The sequence below is a fragment of the Citrus sinensis genome, chromosome 3 (assembly GCF_022201045.2).
Source record: "Citrus sinensis cultivar Valencia sweet orange chromosome 3, DVS_A1.0, whole genome shotgun sequence".
Taxonomy (NCBI): domain Eukaryota; kingdom Viridiplantae; phylum Streptophyta; class Magnoliopsida; order Sapindales; family Rutaceae; genus Citrus; species Citrus sinensis.
The window spans coordinates 42455174-42471883 of NC_068558.1; the positions used below are offsets into that span (position 1 = coordinate 42455174).

General features: G+C 35.9%; 3 protein-coding genes across 4 annotated transcripts; 1 reads left to right on the forward strand and 2 right to left on the reverse strand.

Moving 5' to 3' along the window:
- Positions 1–417: 417 nt before the first annotated feature.
- On the forward strand, positions 418–3862 carry LOC127901045 (protein NRT1/ PTR FAMILY 5.2-like). The gene is made up of 4 exons (XM_052436913.1): positions 418–608; positions 921–1138; positions 1813–2384; positions 2889–3862. The coding sequence occupies exons 1-4, from the start codon at positions 467–469 to the stop codon at positions 3775–3777; spliced, it is 1821 nt and encodes a 606-aa protein (XP_052292873.1). The 5' UTR covers positions 418–466; the 3' UTR covers positions 3778–3862.
- Positions 3863–4016: 154 nt separating this feature from the next.
- LOC102622461 (BRCA1-associated RING domain protein 1) lies at positions 4017–9360 on the reverse strand. Of its 2 annotated transcripts, none has more exons than XM_015530697.3 (13): positions 8960–9360; positions 8593–8646; positions 8416–8486; positions 8101–8196; positions 7674–8002; positions 7140–7493; positions 6971–7071; positions 6565–6751; positions 6330–6430; positions 6005–6095; positions 5541–5706; positions 4993–5111; positions 4017–4760 (listed from the first exon to the last, which is right to left on the reverse strand). In XM_015530697.3, the coding sequence occupies exons 1-13, from the start codon at positions 9049–9051 to the stop codon at positions 4416–4418; spliced, it is 2106 nt and encodes a 701-aa protein (XP_015386183.2). In that variant the 5' UTR covers positions 9052–9360; the 3' UTR covers positions 4017–4415. The 2 variants fall into 2 exon arrangements, with proteins under 2 accessions (XP_015386183.2, XP_006479473.2); XM_006479410.4 differs by having other exon boundaries at positions 7140–7475; positions 8960–9358.
- A 2413-nt stretch (positions 9361–11773) lies between these two features.
- Positions 11774–16485, reverse strand: LOC102622759 (exocyst complex component EXO84B-like). Its single transcript, XM_006479411.4, has 7 exons — positions 16188–16485; positions 16008–16105; positions 14890–15934; positions 13810–14277; positions 13414–13599; positions 12652–12782; positions 11774–12423 (listed from the first exon to the last, which is right to left on the reverse strand). Exons 1-7 carry the CDS (start codon positions 16332–16334, stop codon positions 12108–12110), a joined length of 2391 nt encoding a protein of 796 aa, XP_006479474.2. The 5' UTR covers positions 16335–16485; the 3' UTR covers positions 11774–12107.
- Positions 16486–16710: the final 225 nt, after the last annotated feature.

Below are 16710 nucleotides of genomic sequence, written 5' to 3' on the forward strand. Positions count from 1 at the left end.
TCACTTCTTTCTTTAGTGTAACAATTTGCTATTATCAATATTGGAAAATTTAATATTTTTGTTAACCTTTACGCAACAAAATTAATCTCCTTGCAAAAAAATTTGAGAGCACAAAACAAATTTTCTCGCTAATAACAACTTTTTACAATATTTCATTTGTTGCAACTGATTCAAGTGTTTGTTGTGGAAAAACTTGAGCAACGAAACAAATTTTGCTTTCATTAAGCTTGTTAGGCAACAAGAACACTTTTGTTGCCAAACATAGCGTAGGGCAAGAAAATATTTTGTTGCCATATATTCTAATTTTCTTGCCTATTCCACATCATTAAGAAGAACAAAATCTGTTTAGCTATAGCGATAAAGACTAATTTTTATTGCAAGATATTAATTTTAGCAATAAAGTAAGTTTTGTTGCAATAGAATTTGTAGCCAATAGCATATTTTCTTGTGGTGTAATAATTGATTAATGGCCACATTAAAGCTAGGTGAAGAGAAGGGAGATGCAGATGGAAGAGAAGATTATACACAAGATGGAACCGTGGATCTCAAGGGGAAACCCGTCTTGAGATCAAATACTGGCAGATGGAAAGCTTGTTCTTTCATTGTAGGTGAGTCGTGATATGCACATATCAGTGTCCTATCAGCCCAGTTGGTTTCACCTCTCGTAGTTCAATACTCTTTCGCCCTAGCTTTAGAGGTCCGGGATGTGTGTGTGAAAAAGTTTAATTCTCCATTAATTTCTCTTTGATACACACATATATCTTCTTTTTCATTTCGTCATGCATATGAAGTGTGATACTTAATTTTGGTTTGTAATTAATGTTATGATCAGCAAGTAAACACATATAATATAGTTAAGGCTTTGGTTGCTAATACGCATACATCGTGATATATGCATGATTCAATATTAAATATTGCAGGGTACGAAGTGTTTGAGAGGATGGCATATTATGGGATAGCATCAAACCTAGTTCTGTATTTGACAAACAAGCTCCGTGAAGGCACTGTGAAATCAGCAAACAACGTCACCAACTGGGTTGGCACCGTCTGGATGACTCCTATTTTAGGTGCTTATATCGCTGATGCTTTTCTCGGTCGCTACTGGACCTTCGTCCTTGCATCCGCCATTTATTTCTCGGTAAATTTTGATTTATATATTTTCATTCCAATGGTGTAATTGTTTTTTTTTCTTTCATTTTATTTTATTATTTATTTATTTAGCTAGCTAGAGTCTCCGTATACGTACGTATACGGTAGGGGGGGAGATTGTGATAAACCATGATGGTGCATTCCATGCAAAAATCAAACACGTTATGTGATTGTTCTTTAAACAAACAGAAGCCACATGACATTAAATCTTCACTGGTTCCCTGAAGGACCAAGTCTTGGGGTTCTCCATGAGTCTCCCATTTTCATGTACTCATTTCTATACGAGTATGAACACTTTTTTTTTCTTTTTTTAATGATTAATTGAAAAATACGTTGCGATATAACACAAAAGAGTAATGCTGCTGGAGCAGTAATAAATTTTTTTCTTACAGCAGGTTAAAATAATACAATTGTCTAATCAAAATCTTGTCTTATTATTTTTTTTTTTTTTTTATTGCAATTGCTTTCTGACACTTTTTAACAAAATTTTCAAATAATTCTATTTTTCTAAGCAATGAAATAATTATTCATTAATTTTCAAAAAAAAAAAAACAATGCTCACTACTCCTATCGATACATTAATGGAAAATTAAAGCAAGCGAGCAAGCGTGATTATGATGATGATGATGATGATGATTTTTTTTTTTTTCAATACATGAACAGGGAATGTCCCTGTTAACCCTAGCAGTATCAGTGCCAGCCCTGAAGCCCCCGTCATGCGGCCATGGGATCAAAATTGAAGACTGCCACAAGAAAGCCTCGGCCTTGCAAAAGGGAATTTTCTACTGTGCACTATACATAATCGCAATCGGGACAGGAGGCACGAAGCCTAACATCTCCACCATGGGAGCTGATCAGTTTGATGATTTTGAGCCTAAAGAGAGGAGGCAAAAGCTTTCTTTCTTCAACTGGTGGATGTTCAGCATTTTCTTTGGAACCCTCTTCTCGAACACTTTCTTGATCTACATTCAGGACAATGTTGGCTGGAGTCTTGGCTATGGCCTCCCCACAATTGGCCTCCTCGTTTCCATTTTGCTGTTTCTTGTTGGAACGCCATTTTATAGACACAAGCTGCCTTCAGGGAGCCCCATGACTAGAATTGCACAAGTTATTGTGGCTGCAGTCAGGAAATGGAAGGAACCTGTCCCGATTGACCCAAAAGAGCTACATGAGTTGAGCTTGGAAGAATACTCAAAATCTAACAAATTCAGAATTGATCACACCCCTTCGTTAAGGTTCTTTTTTTTTATATAATTACTCTTCTCTTGTTATTTTTGCTCAGAATTAATGAGGACATAATCCGAAACCTACCTTATTGTTGGGGGACTTAGTATAAAATTTTAAAATATTTAATCCAAAAGACTAATCTATTGGATGAAGTGAAATACCCTCCTTATAAACCTAAGTATCTCTTATTTACTAGCCAATATGGGACACAACTCAACAATCCTTCCCTCAGACGAAACCACCGTCAGTATTTTCGTCCGACACACCTAAGTTGTTCTACCACCACATTTCAACTACTATGGTTTAGATCTGACACCACTTGTTGGGGGACTTACCATAAGATTTATAGGTATCCAACCCAAAAGATTAGTCTATTGAGTGGAGTGACCTACCATCTTTATAAACTCAAGTATTTCTTTTTTACTAACTAATGTGAAACACAACTCAATCACTTATAATATAACTTTTTATACTTTTGGATCCTCATACTTACACTAAATTATTGTTACTAGATTCCTTGACAAAGCCGCGGTAAAGACCGGACCAAGCTCACCGTGGATGCTATCTCCGGTGACTCAAGTAGAAGAAACGAAGCAAATGGTGAAAATGCTCCCAATTCTGATTGCAACACTCATACCAAGCGCAGCGGTGGCTCAAGGGGGTACACTATTCATCAAACAGGGCGCCACCCTGAATAGAAGCATGGGTCCTCATTTCAAAATCCCAACGGCGTGTCTCACAGCATTTATAACCATCTTCATGTTGGTCACCATCGTCATTTACGACCGTTACATGGTTCCATTCCTCAGGCGTTACACTAAAAACCCAAGAGGAATCACCTTGCTTCAGAGAATGGGAATTGGCCTTGTGTTGCATGTTGTTATCATGCTGACAGCTTGCTTTGTTGAAAGGAAAAGACTTCACGTTGCAAGAACAGAAGGAGCTTTGGGTAAAGAGGACACCGTGCCTCTAACCATATTCATACTACTTCCTCAGTTTGCTTTAATGGGGGTGGCTGATAACTTCGTTGAAGTTGCAAAGCTGGAATTCTTTTACGACCAAGCTCCTGAAGGGATGAAAAGTCTAGGTACATCATATTTCACTACAAGCTTAGGAGTTGGGCATTTTTTGAGTTCGGTCCTATTGACGACTGTTTCGGATGTCACTAAAAGGAATGGTCACAGAGGGTGGGTTTTGGATAATCTAAATATTTCTCATTTAGACTATTATTATGCGTTGTTGGCGATCTTGAGCTTCCTCAACTTGCTCTTCTATTTCCTCGTCGCAAAGTTGTTTGTTTATAATGTAGACGTGGACTCGAAAAGGGATTTGCAAGAAGCCATTGATGCTGCTGCACATAGCAAAGGTTTAGCAGCTGAAGCTGGCACTGGATTCGGCTGATAAAGCTTCATGTATAATACTGCGTGTTATATTGGAAAACATAAAAACATTCACAAATTAAACGGTGCAATCCCATACGATTACTACTCGGTCTCTCCAATTGTAGATCTTTTTTTCTTTTTTTTTAATCTCTTCTTTTCATACTTCTGCTACGCGATATTGCAGTTACAAATATATCTAAATTAATTAATAACATGCGGATCTCCAAAAAAAGAAAAAAAAGGCTAGGCAAGATGGGGTAAAGTTAAAATAAATAAATATGAATTAAAAAGATTAATTAGGCAAATGATATTACATAATAATTAGCTAGAAACATCTGCTGCACGATATGTAATATGAAAAAAAAATGCAACACCTCGGGACGAAGTCGAATGAGATGGAGAAATCGATCACAGCCCCTTGCCATTCCAACAGAGACCTCATAATTACAACTCAAGCAAAAGGTGCAAAATACGGACTCGATCAGACAACTGACACTGGGCATTAATTTCACATGCATCAAACAAAAACACTAATAAAATTAAGCTAGCAAATCGTCTGTTGTGAATGCTTTCGGTTAGCAGGAGCTGTGACCTTCAAGTGGGACAGTTTAAGAAGCATCGCTAAACAAATGACAGATTATCAGCTACCAAAGCTAGTCAGCTGAGAAAAGGTTGTAGCTTATGTGCAGCAATTGATTCCAAAAGCCAAGTGTGACCAATGACTCGGCATCCAATTTTGCTAGCCAATTCCTCTGCTTCATTTAATCTATTCCAAATAGTTGAAACTTCTCCAATCAAAGATCCTTCTGGGAAGTCAAGATTATAAACTACTAATACCTTAGAAGGAGCTGTTTCGTCATTGCGACATTGTGCCAATAATTCACCCTCACTCTTCCAAATGGTACCCCCTGCAGTAATAACCAGACTCTGTAGATCTTCCTTGTAACCCAACATGAAGTTACCACTGAAATAAAAACTTAAACCATCAAAGAGTTTTGGTGCCTGAAAAAGAAATAATTGAATCAATTCTTAGTAAGGAGAAAGAAACATAAAAGAGTTAAAAGGAAATTATAATCTCATAGAAAAGCACCGCTCATTAAGTCCATAACAATAGATTGTTGAAAAGGTATAAATGTACCAGTTGCAAGAAACATGTAGATAAAATGGCCAGTATAAAAGGCACTGGGAACGATTCCAAACTTTTGCTTGAAATCAATGTTCTTTGGAGACTTACTTTATTCAATGCCCTAAGTCTGCCAGTTTTTGGGCCCTCTTCACATCCATGGTTGTCAAGATTAATTTCATAAGGCTCTTCACCCACAGGATTCATAGCCTCCATGCATGCTTTTATCCCTGCAAAGGCAAATTATAAATTGTATTAGCAATGACAAATTACAGGAGCAAATAATTAGCAACACAAGGAAGCATGAGAAGGAAAAGGGTTAAGAACACAACCAAAAGATCTAATAACCAGTCCACAGACATATTTGAAGACAAACATGAAACCAGTGGTCAATGTATCAAGGGACAATTTTCTTCTATCAACAAAATTAATTGCTGACATCATGACCCATGTAAATACTGTTTGAACAGCTCAAAACAATTGCCAAGTAAATATTTCTGAACAGATATAAATATTATATATCTTCCATGGGATCTCCCAACATCTAGGATATCATGCTCAACAAAGGGATAAATGAAAATGAGATATTAAGAAAAGCACCAAATAACTAATCATAGAAATTTGTGCATATGGCAATGTACAATGCAGGTCAAACTTACAGTCAATCTTAAGAACCCAATTCCCATTCAAAATGGCCATGAGAACTTTCAGTGTCCTGGTGCACGAACCCTTTGCATCTGTAGCCGCAATCACATGAGTGACATTTGGTTTCCAGAACTTGCTCACTGGTACACCAATCATGTTACCGAACCTGACCAAAAGAAGCTGCACCAACAGAATAGGATAAAACTACATATTAGCAGCCTTAACAACAGAATTCATCACAATTACTGGATTAAGATGCTTCCAAACCACATTCTGAATCTCTAATCAACTATACTATTGCAACAATTAAGACATCATAACACCAATTAAGATATGGACACATTTCCAAGATTTAATGTTTTGCTTGTAAAAAGATATTAGGTAACACCAATTATCAGTTCAATTATAATAAGGTAATTTGTAATCACTACTTAAAATTCATTTATTTATTACTAGATATCAGTGCACCTCAACTAACCTTCTCCTCCACAGACAAAGCAGATCCACAAAAAACCCATTCTTTTGCTTTATTAGGTGAAGATCCCCAAAAGCTAGGCTCCTGGGGAGTTCTGCATGCAGAAGAACAACAAACAAAAGTAGGTAAGTGCTGAGGGTGAGATTTTATAGCACTGACTTTAAAATTTGGAATATTACTATGTACTTCAGTTAACACCAAAGACACAAAACCTTGAACTTCCTTGCTCAACTAAATTCAAATAGCATCTACTATTCATTAAAAGCTATCAAGCACTAAAATCCACTAAATCTTTACTGGTTTAGACAAGCCAAGAATGAGGTCATACAATTGGAGTGGTGCAGCACGATTTCTTATGCTGCGATGTCCAGACTTCTCAATTGGAAATTTGACTGAAGAATGCACTGGACAAAGTACAAGAAAGTTTTCCTGTAAGAAACACAAAAAGACAAAAATCAATATTTTTTTAACCCAAAGGATTAATTCATAAACTGAGACTTGGGATCTCATATTAAATCAATAAATAAATGCAAATGCCATGTCGATTAGCATAGTGTACTTACAGTGTCCCACCGACATTCCGAAATTTCCAGAGCACAAGGAACATGATAACTTCTCCGGCAAGACCTCACATAACAACCTAGGGCTGCTCCCTTTAGCCCACATCTGCTACACTTAAGTTTTGAACCCCTTGCCAATTCTGCTTTTAGATTCTTAACAGTGTCTCCAGCATAATATACTTGCGGTGCCCTGAAATTTTAAATGAAATCACACTTTCCTCTAACAACCAATACCAATAACTACAGAAATATGAAGAATTTAATGTCATATCAAGCCTTGAAAATCAGATGGAAACTAGCCCCAACAAACATTTTTAACTGTACTGGCTCTGTTATGCACTTCTAATTGAAAGCATAAACATATCTTACTGTAATCACATATATTATCTGAAATGACAGGATGACATACCATTCAATGCATTTACTATGCACATGTATAACATGTGAACGATCTGCCTCCTCTCCCACCACCGGTTTCCCATTAGCATAGTGCAACATCAATCCAGTTACCTGGAAGAGAACCAAAAATTTAAATGATAATAAATAATTACACAAGAAAAGCAACAAAGGCAGCTTACCTCTGAAATTCTAGAGGACTGGCAAAACCCACATATATAATTATTTGCACAAGAGTCATTTGAAATTGGAGGCATTTTTTCACTAGCAAGAGCTGCCACAGATTTAAGTTCCGAATCAGATCTAGAAGCCATTAAGCTTTCACTTCGAAAAACTGTTGATTCGCTATGACCAGAACTTTTCACACCAACACTATCAGGCCCATAGTTGAAACTTTTCAGTCTCTTTGAGTCCCTGAAAGAACCTGCTGTCTCAGAGCTAGAAAGTCTATGTTCCTGTCTTGTTCTATCATCAAAACCTCTCTTGACAGATCGATTGGCTAGATGACTTTCTGGACTCTGAAAAGGGAATGAAATCTGACCATAAGTTAGAGCATATCAAAAAAGAAAAAGTATGCTTTGACACTCAACAAAGCCAAGTTGATCTCTTAGCGTAAGCAATATGTGGTAAAAATAAAGAACTAACAAATACTAGAAAAGAAAATCCATATGCACACAAAAAAGGTATACTGGACGTAACAACTGTCAAATACTTACAAGCTCCCCACCCTGATCATTGCTTTCATTGTCTGAACCCTTAATATCACCAAATGAAGGAGGACTGCAAGGTGACAATTGGTCCAATTGGTTTATGTCTATTTGGGCAGGCCTGCAGTCTCGAATGCCTCCAGCTTGTGTATGGGAACTTGGTTGTGCCGAATTGGGATTCTGGCCACCATCACGTTTATTTTCTCCCATACCAGTTAGTTCAAATCCTTTGCTTTTTTGGCCATCACAGGCAGGATTATTAAATGAAACTTGAACTAATGTATTGGCCGATAAAGACTGGCCACTGCTTGAATTATCCTCTTGACGTCTACCAAAAGCTGCAACAATCAATTAACAAGAAAAAGCAATTATTTCAATAGAAAAAAACTTCGTGCAGATAAATACTCCAAATAAAAAGTGTATAAATTGGCCGTACCTGAATAAACAGGCTGAAGCAAGTTGGAACTAGGCAAAGCATCCAATCCTTTATAAATTGCAATTATGTTTTCTAGAAAAGCCAAAGGCCTTAAATCTGTCATGCAGTAACCATTACAACATTAATTGAGTTAACCAGTGTTTGCTATCTCTCTAGTTTCAGATGACTATATTCTAATAAAGCAAAGAAATCAGCGGCTAACAGTGATGAAACCAACATAAATTGAACCAAGAAAAAAGTCCCATTCTTAAACTAACAACTAATTTCTATTTAGACGGGATAGATAATGATCTAATCACAAATAACTAACAGTACCTGCATAAGTACACTGAGATTTACATAAAGGACACTCTGAATCACACTGTGCAGATCTGGGTACGCATGAACTGCAACAAATTTTGAAAATGAACAAAATCCAACTCAATAGTTTCAAAAGGGAGGGGAAAAAAATAAAGTTGATGATAAATGTAGATATGAAAAATGAGAACATACTTGCAAAATATGTGATCACATGGGAGCAACAACGGCCTACTGAACAAGTTTAAGCTGCAGACAAATTAGTAGAACACTCAATCAACATTTTTATGAAAATAAATTATAAATTATAAGAAAAAAAAAACTCAATTTTTATTTTTCTTCCACATTTATGCAAACATCACACTTTTAAAATAACCAAAAAAGCATACAAATAAATGAAATAACATTACAAATGAGAACGAGTTACGCGTAAATTTGATTCTCAAGATAGTGAATCATTACCCAAAAAAAGGAAAAAAAAATAAAAGTTTGGACTCATGTAAGAGCGATATAATAATTAATAATTATAATCTTTCAACTTAAAAGAGTAACAACTACAAACCAGAGAGGACATTTGAGCTCGAGAGCAAGTTTCTGAAGATGAAGAACCAACGGATTAAAAGATCGTTTACTATTGGCAGCGGAATCGGCCATCGTTGAGATCCAAATGAACTCCAAAATCAGAGCAGTGTTTTCCTCTCAGGTCTCAGCCTTCCTAGCGTTGTGGGAACGGGCCAATGGGGTCATAATTATCATTGTTGTTATTATTGGAGTGGGCTTTGGACTGTGAGATGCGGACACGTGGACGGCGAGGATTTGGTTTTGGGAATAAGTGAAAGGCGGCAAAATATGATTTGATTTGAGGAGCCAAAACAGATTTTTGGTGTACGCGCGCAAATTATGGTTTCGCTAGGAAGTCCCCGCTGCTTCATGCTTCCGTTACTTTCGAGGACGCCCAATTCCAATAATATGACTCCCGAAATGTATAAACGAAAGGCAATACGGTGTTTTATGGTGGCGCGAGATTTTAAGATTTTGTTGACGTGGCGTCTAAAATCAAGTAATAGGGTATATTAAATTAGTGATGCTAATCGGTCGGAATTTTTTTGTGAAAGTGTATTTAAAATTTTATAAATTTATGAATAATTAAAAATCAAAATTTTGAAAATATTTATTAGTGTAAAATTTTTAAATTTTTAATATAAAAATTAAATAATTTAATTATTTTATATTTATAATTTATTAAATAAATAAGTGGTATTATGATTTTTATCAACAATGGCCAATGGGCCGTGCCGCCTTCAAATTGAGGTTCATAACGCCCATGAGCTATCACGGCACGACCCACTAAGTGAACGGGCCATGCCATACCGTGCCAAATTTTTTTAGGCATGGCACGGCCCACAGCACGAGCCCATGTGTAACGTGTTTGGGGTGTGCTATGGGCTGTGTCCAAAAAAGTTATGCCAATCTCTCTTCCTTTTTTTTTTTTCTTCAAACCCACAATTCTAGTGTGCTTTTTTAAGTCCACGTGACTGGAGTGTTTTTTCTGGGCCACTAGCCCATGCACAACAACAATAATATTAACAACAATAATAATTTTTATTAAGGGAACAATTAATATTTCATTATCAGTTTATCATAATTTCACAATTATATATTTAATTTCGTAATAACAAATTATAATACAACAATACATAAATTTAATTCCATAGACTGTAGTAATTATTAATAAAAATCAAAACTACAATCCTAAAATAACGATTACAAAAAGTTATAACTAAGAGATATCAATTATAACAAGTCACAATTTATTACAACTACGAAATACGAATTACGACAAATCACAATTACAAGAATACGAAATATTAATTATTAAGCACAAAATAACATTTATTAATCACAACTATGGATACAATAAACGAGCAAGGTTAATTCTATATCCTTTAACCAAGTTATTATGTCTTGAATGAAATATTAATGTTATAAAATTTTAGATTTATCATTTATAGAATTATGATATTTATAATTTTATTTATTAAAATTACGATATCATTTATTCATTTAATAAATTATAAAAATAAAACAATTATAATATTTTTTAAACTAAGAATTAAATTATTTTTTTAAAGCCTATACTAATAAAATATATTAAAATAATTTAATTTCAAGATATTTGTAAAACCATAACATTTTATGTTTACTAGCCCACCAATAAAGTGTGCTTATTACGTGTATTTCGCGTGTCGTGCTTTGGCCCATTTGTAATCCGTGTTGTACTTTTAAAGTTTGCGTGTCTAACATTCTAAGCTCGTCCTAGCCCACGTGCGTGTCTTGCCATGTTGCATACCCTACCGAAACATGTTCGTGCCATGTCATGCAGTGTTAGTGCCGCCCGGCCCGTTGACTATCTTTAGTTTTTATAAATAAAATTACAAATATCATAATTTTATAAAATGTATGGATTAATGTTATTATGAATTATGTTCTATGACTTTATATGAGTTCAAGTTAACAATCAAGTTAACCTTAAAGGAAAATGTATTATTATTGTTATTGTTGTTTGGTATTAATTATTAAAAGAGAACTATAATACTGTAGAGTATAACTTAGAAGTTATTGTTATATTTTCTTATCATTATTAGTTTTTTATTATTGAATATGGATTTCAATTTTGAACTTCTGATTTTATTGAATTTAACTAAAGGTACATCGACTTAAAAAAAAGTACATATGATTGGAAAAATAGGCCAACAACTTAGCTTGCTTTCTTAAAGAAATAAAAAAAAAAGTTTGTTGTGTTTTTTTTCTTAGACATGATATGGCACGGAAGGTGTGCCGAACCAGGCTTAAGTGAAGAAAAAAAAAATGATACGATACGACATGACTAGAGACACAGAATGGGCACGGCACTACAAGAGCATAAGCTTGCATGGGCCTTCCTTTAACGGGTGGCATGACTTGTTAGCCATCTCTATACTTAATACTTATGATCCAACTACAGTATCTCAAAAATAACTAGCAAATCCAATGATTTGGAGTTTGGACATCATCAAATAATTAAAAAATCAGTGAAATATTTTGACTATATGCCAATGTTCTAGGGTATGGTTTTCTAAATTAAAAATTAAATTTTTTGTATATTTCATCAATTTTTTGCGCTTTGCCTGAAGAAGATTCTGTGTACATATAGGACTTTAAAACTGATCAACAAACTTTTTAAAAATCTTGAAATCCATTTATCTAAAAAAAATGTATAAATTCTGTCACAATTTTGAAGTATAATAGACCAAAATTTATGACCGGGAAAGTATCTGAAAAAATTCTTCGAACAATTCAATTCACTGAATTTCAACTACAACAGAAGAGACGCAATTGAAGGAAATAAAACTTTTTTTTTTTTGGTCTTTCACGAAGGCAAAAAATAAATTAACATATAAACCATATAAATCAGTTAGATTGGTTAACCGACGCATTCTCATAGCTACCACATTATTTTTATTTAATAGAAGAATATGTGTCTTTAATTTGGTCGCGAATTGAAGCAAAATGGTGCAAAAATCATGCATCTTTTTCTTCAATGTCACAACTCTTCATGATCCATCCATCTTGGCTTTTCAGTCTAGAGGAATCTTTCTCTGTAAGTAATTTCAAGCCCTGACAACTCTATTTCTGCATCTTCCCCTAGACTAACTCAGTTGCATCAAGTGTTAACTGCTTGCCCACTTTTCCTCTTCAAAAGCTTCCCTCGCAAAACAATCAACAGGGCTGGAATCTGCATACAACGTTATTGTTTGTGTATTTACCGCAGCTTCTGATTCATCTATGCTCACTTCATCCGCTGAAGAAATTCTACCGTCATCCCGGGAAGAGTCACTTGCACGCTTATTTTGGCTTTCATGTTGTTCTTCTTCACATGTACCAATAAGCTCGTCTTGTAGAAGCGACTTCGTTTCCTGAATCTCAATTAGCTTCTGAATAGCTTTGGTAGCGGCATTCTTAGCCCACTCCTCATCATCAACATACCTAAACAAGGGAAAAAAAACAAAAAGGGTTCTTGGCATCATAAACATTGAGACTAATCAATTGAACAGTAAACATGAACTTGGATAAAAGTTCACTATTGAAATGATTGTACAAGGAGGCAAAGAAAGAGAAAAATATCAACCAAATAAAGTTTGGTTTACTTAATTGATACATGAGCACACAACGACAAGAGAACCAATCACTGAAGAAAGGAGCTTAAAGAATTACCTCTTTGGATCCAGTCCAGCTGAAAGAAAGGCTGAATTCTTCAAAGTCACAAGAATTGCAGGGTTGTCGGAGAAGTATCCTCCATTCCTTGCAATTTCAACAAGAAAATGTATGTCCAAGACAAACAGTTTCTGTAACAATAAGCATAACAGAACAAGTTCAGCACCTGATCTAACATCAGATAACCTGTACATTATAAACGGCGAAGTAAAATGCCAAATAGAATTCATATGCTCCAACCGATTGATTTTGGGGAAAGGATCTTTGAAATTTTAGCATCTGAAGGTACAGGATTGCTTCCAATATGAGATTATGCCAAGGGATGGTAGTTGAGGTAGCAATATGAGAAAGGAATTGGTGTCGGACTTCAAAATCTTAGACATGTTTATATTTTCTATGATCGATTCTTGATTTTAAATTACAGTCCCACCTCAATGGCCATCGTAGAGATGCTATATGCACACAGCAAGTCGAGGATTAGGTTTTGACTAAGAAGGGAAAAATGAGAAGTATGTTCTAGATGATCCCTTAAGAGGGGAAAAGATAACTTATTTCACACGGTAGAATCAGTCACAAGACATTTAAAATCTCCACAAGCATCCATACACAACCATACAATGGCAGGTCAGCTGATAAACATGCCAAAGAAAATCAGTTGCGGATGAGATAGCAAATGTAAATATGACAATGAACAACACAAAACAGATCAGATACAAGTCTAAAAGATGGAAATTATCAAAGCAAAAGAATAAAAACATATACCTGATCATAAACGTCAGAATTTTGTCTGGTTAAATCCTCTTCAGTAAGTGCCCACATCTCTTTGTTATTTGAAATCCAAAGAAATAATGTCTGCACCACCTCCCTCAGTAGCTCCATCAACCAGTCCGGTTCAAAAACATTTTCTTCAGCATGTTTGTTTACTGTCCTCAGTTCCAAGAATAGAACCTGATTATTGCATGTCAGAATGAATGTGTCTGATCAACTAAATGTCAATCTGTATCTTCATTCTTTCTACTGGTAAATGAATTAGCCTTTAGGTCTTCTTTTCCATATTTTCCTTCTTTATTTTTTGGGTTGTAGTAAAGAGCTTTGGTGCAGTAATATACTAAAGAAAGCAAGGTCTTCGTGCTCATCTATAGAAGAAGAGAATCATACCTGAAATGCAGCAGAGGGCATCACATCACACAGCCTGTTATGATCACCCACATTAACTATGCATGCTTCTGGTCTATGCTCAGAGCCAGCTTTGATAGACATCATTTGGTTTATCAGTTGCTGGCAGAAATGAGCTCTTAGCCTATCATTAACCTCTTGGATGAACAACATACAACTATTAAATTCTCTCTGTTGAAAGCTGTCTGATTGATTGATGTCTCTAAAGATGCCTCTAAAAGTTCCAAAGACGAAATGCTCTAGCGTAGATAGATTAGCCAGAATAGAGATTTGTTGAGGCAGTGATTCTGCCGAATTTATTCTTGAACCTCCTTTCTCTGTCACATTCGTTTGACTGTTGATGGCTCTTTCAAGGATGACAACATATTCCTCGAAAAGATCCATGAGTCCTCCAAGAATAGAACCTTCCATTTGAAGGGAAACTAAAGGGGTAATTTCTGCAGTGATAGCCTGAAAAGAAGACAGGATATAAGAAAAAGTGATTTATGACTTAAATTGCATATAACAGACATTACAATACTTCAGATACAAAACACAGAAATTCCTCAATTGGTTCTGGGTTCGTAAATTCAATTCCTGATAATAATAAGCGATCATTACACCAAGAAAGGAGATCAGCTATGGATATGTAATTTCAATTGATTGGCCTGACTAAATTCACTTCTAATTGCAACCTGTTTCGGATATATCAAGGAAAATTAATGTAATTTTGCTTCATATGACACCTCATCATAGCCGTCTAGTAGCTTACTTGATACCCTAACATTTCCATGGAAAAACAGTGATGGCTTTGGTATGCTGTAATAGTTATGGCAGTCTCTTCATATGCTGAAAGTCATTGAGCAGCAAATAATTGCTACTGCTGTCTAGTGAAACAAGATTCAAGGTCATGAATTTTATCTTCCTTCATTTTTCTCTGAATAAATTCATGACTTCCATGGGCTTAAAGTCAAAAAGCACATGAAGATTTGAGGTAACAATGCACATACCAACAATGTGGTTCAAAATTCTTCAATTGTAATTGTACTTGAGATTATTAAGTGGTTTTGATCTTACTGTTACCTGGAACAACGTTATAAACTTCCGGCCACTGTTTGTGAGCAAGCAATATTCTGGTTGTTGCCCAAAAACCATAGAAGACCTCGCTTCATTCACAATTCCTGAAACAAGGTATCTACCCAGAACCCAGGCATCAGTTGCTGAAAATATGGTAATGACATTCTTAAAATGCTCTATATGTATCTGTAGAACTTCTTCCATGCAAGGTCGAATCTGCTTGATCAAAAATGGCTGCAATTCTAATCTCTGAGTTTCTAACAAAGTGCAAAAGGACATTGTACACTGCACAGCTTGTACAGCTGTGGACAATCCACCACTTAATTCAGAGACATGCTTAACATACTTGTTAAAATTGGAAACAAAGACTTCAATTTCTTCACAGGCCCAGTGAATAAATTCCGAAGCATAAGGTGAAGTTTCTCCATATAACATTACAAAGCTCCTTGCAGCTTGAGAAATCATTGAAAACACGAACTTTACTAGTTCCCTAATATACACCCCATGTGAGAAAGATTTTGAAGACTCAATTCTATGTATCCCAGTTGCAATACGTGAATGGTAGTATTTAAGCAATAACTGAGTAGCAAGATGGCTGTCACCCAGTCTGCAAAATTGCACTAGTGCCTTTTGAAGTTCTGCTGCAGATACTCGTGGGTTCTCAGCCACTAGTGTTAGCTGCAACATGACCATGGCCTTTCTTTCAGAAATCGCACATTCATATCGCGCTAAAACATCTGGAGAATCCCCATCGTATTGTAATCGTTGGACATTTTCCCTCTCCAGTTCTAAAATGGTTATGGCTTCATTAATCCTGTTTTCAGCCAGGATAATGTCCAGGGTTTCGGATACATTACTGATGTGAGTCTCCATTTCACTCGGAGTAGATGGCTCGGCAGTTACAGATTCCTGAACGACCAATTCAATTGACTCTTTTGATAAAGCCTTTAAATAGACATTTACCAAGTCTTTTACAAGTCTTCTTTGGAAAGAAACTTGGCTTTTCAGTTGCGTTAGTTCCTTTTTCATGCCTTCTACTTCCTCAAATACTCTGCACACACGATAATGTGATTGCAATTTCATAGAAAACAGTTACTCTGCAGAGAATATTCATCAAAAATTACCTAATAAAGGCTGCATAGTTGTGAAAAATATTCCTGTGAAAATTTTCATCTGATTCTGCCTTTAATTCAAGAAGTTCGGAGCAAAGATGATTAATCCCCTACGATCAACAGCAAATCACAGTAACTGCATCAACCGATCGAAATCAACCTACTTATATTCACTTAGGGAAAGAAAATTACCTTGGCAGCCATGGATTGGAGCTCTGTCTCGTCGGCCGGGTCACAGGAAGCGGACGAAATTTCGGAGCTTGCATTGGAGAGCGGTGAGTTTTCCAAATTCTGGTGGTCTCTGAACCGGAACCTTGATGACATGGAAGGCTTTTCCATTGCGACTGATTGAGAGCTTCAGGGGAGAACGAGACGTAAACCGGCTGCATCATTGAAAGAAAAGGTGCCGTTTGGAGCTGTCTGTCGTCGTTTTGTGGCATTGCTGCTTCGGTTTCTTCGTTCAAGTTGTTTAAATTGCTCAACCAGCGGTTTTGTTCTCGTCTTCTTGTCGTTTTGTTCTTCATTTTCAGTTACTCGTGCAGTTGGGCGATTGGCGCCATTAGCCATTTTGATGGAACGGTGTCGTTTGTTGACCAATAAAAATTCGGTCTGGATTACGGCTTAGGTTTTCAATCGGCTCATTTTCACATTAAATTAATTAATTCGTATTGGATGAAATTATCATTCGAAATTCATTTTTCAAACGAAGGTTCGA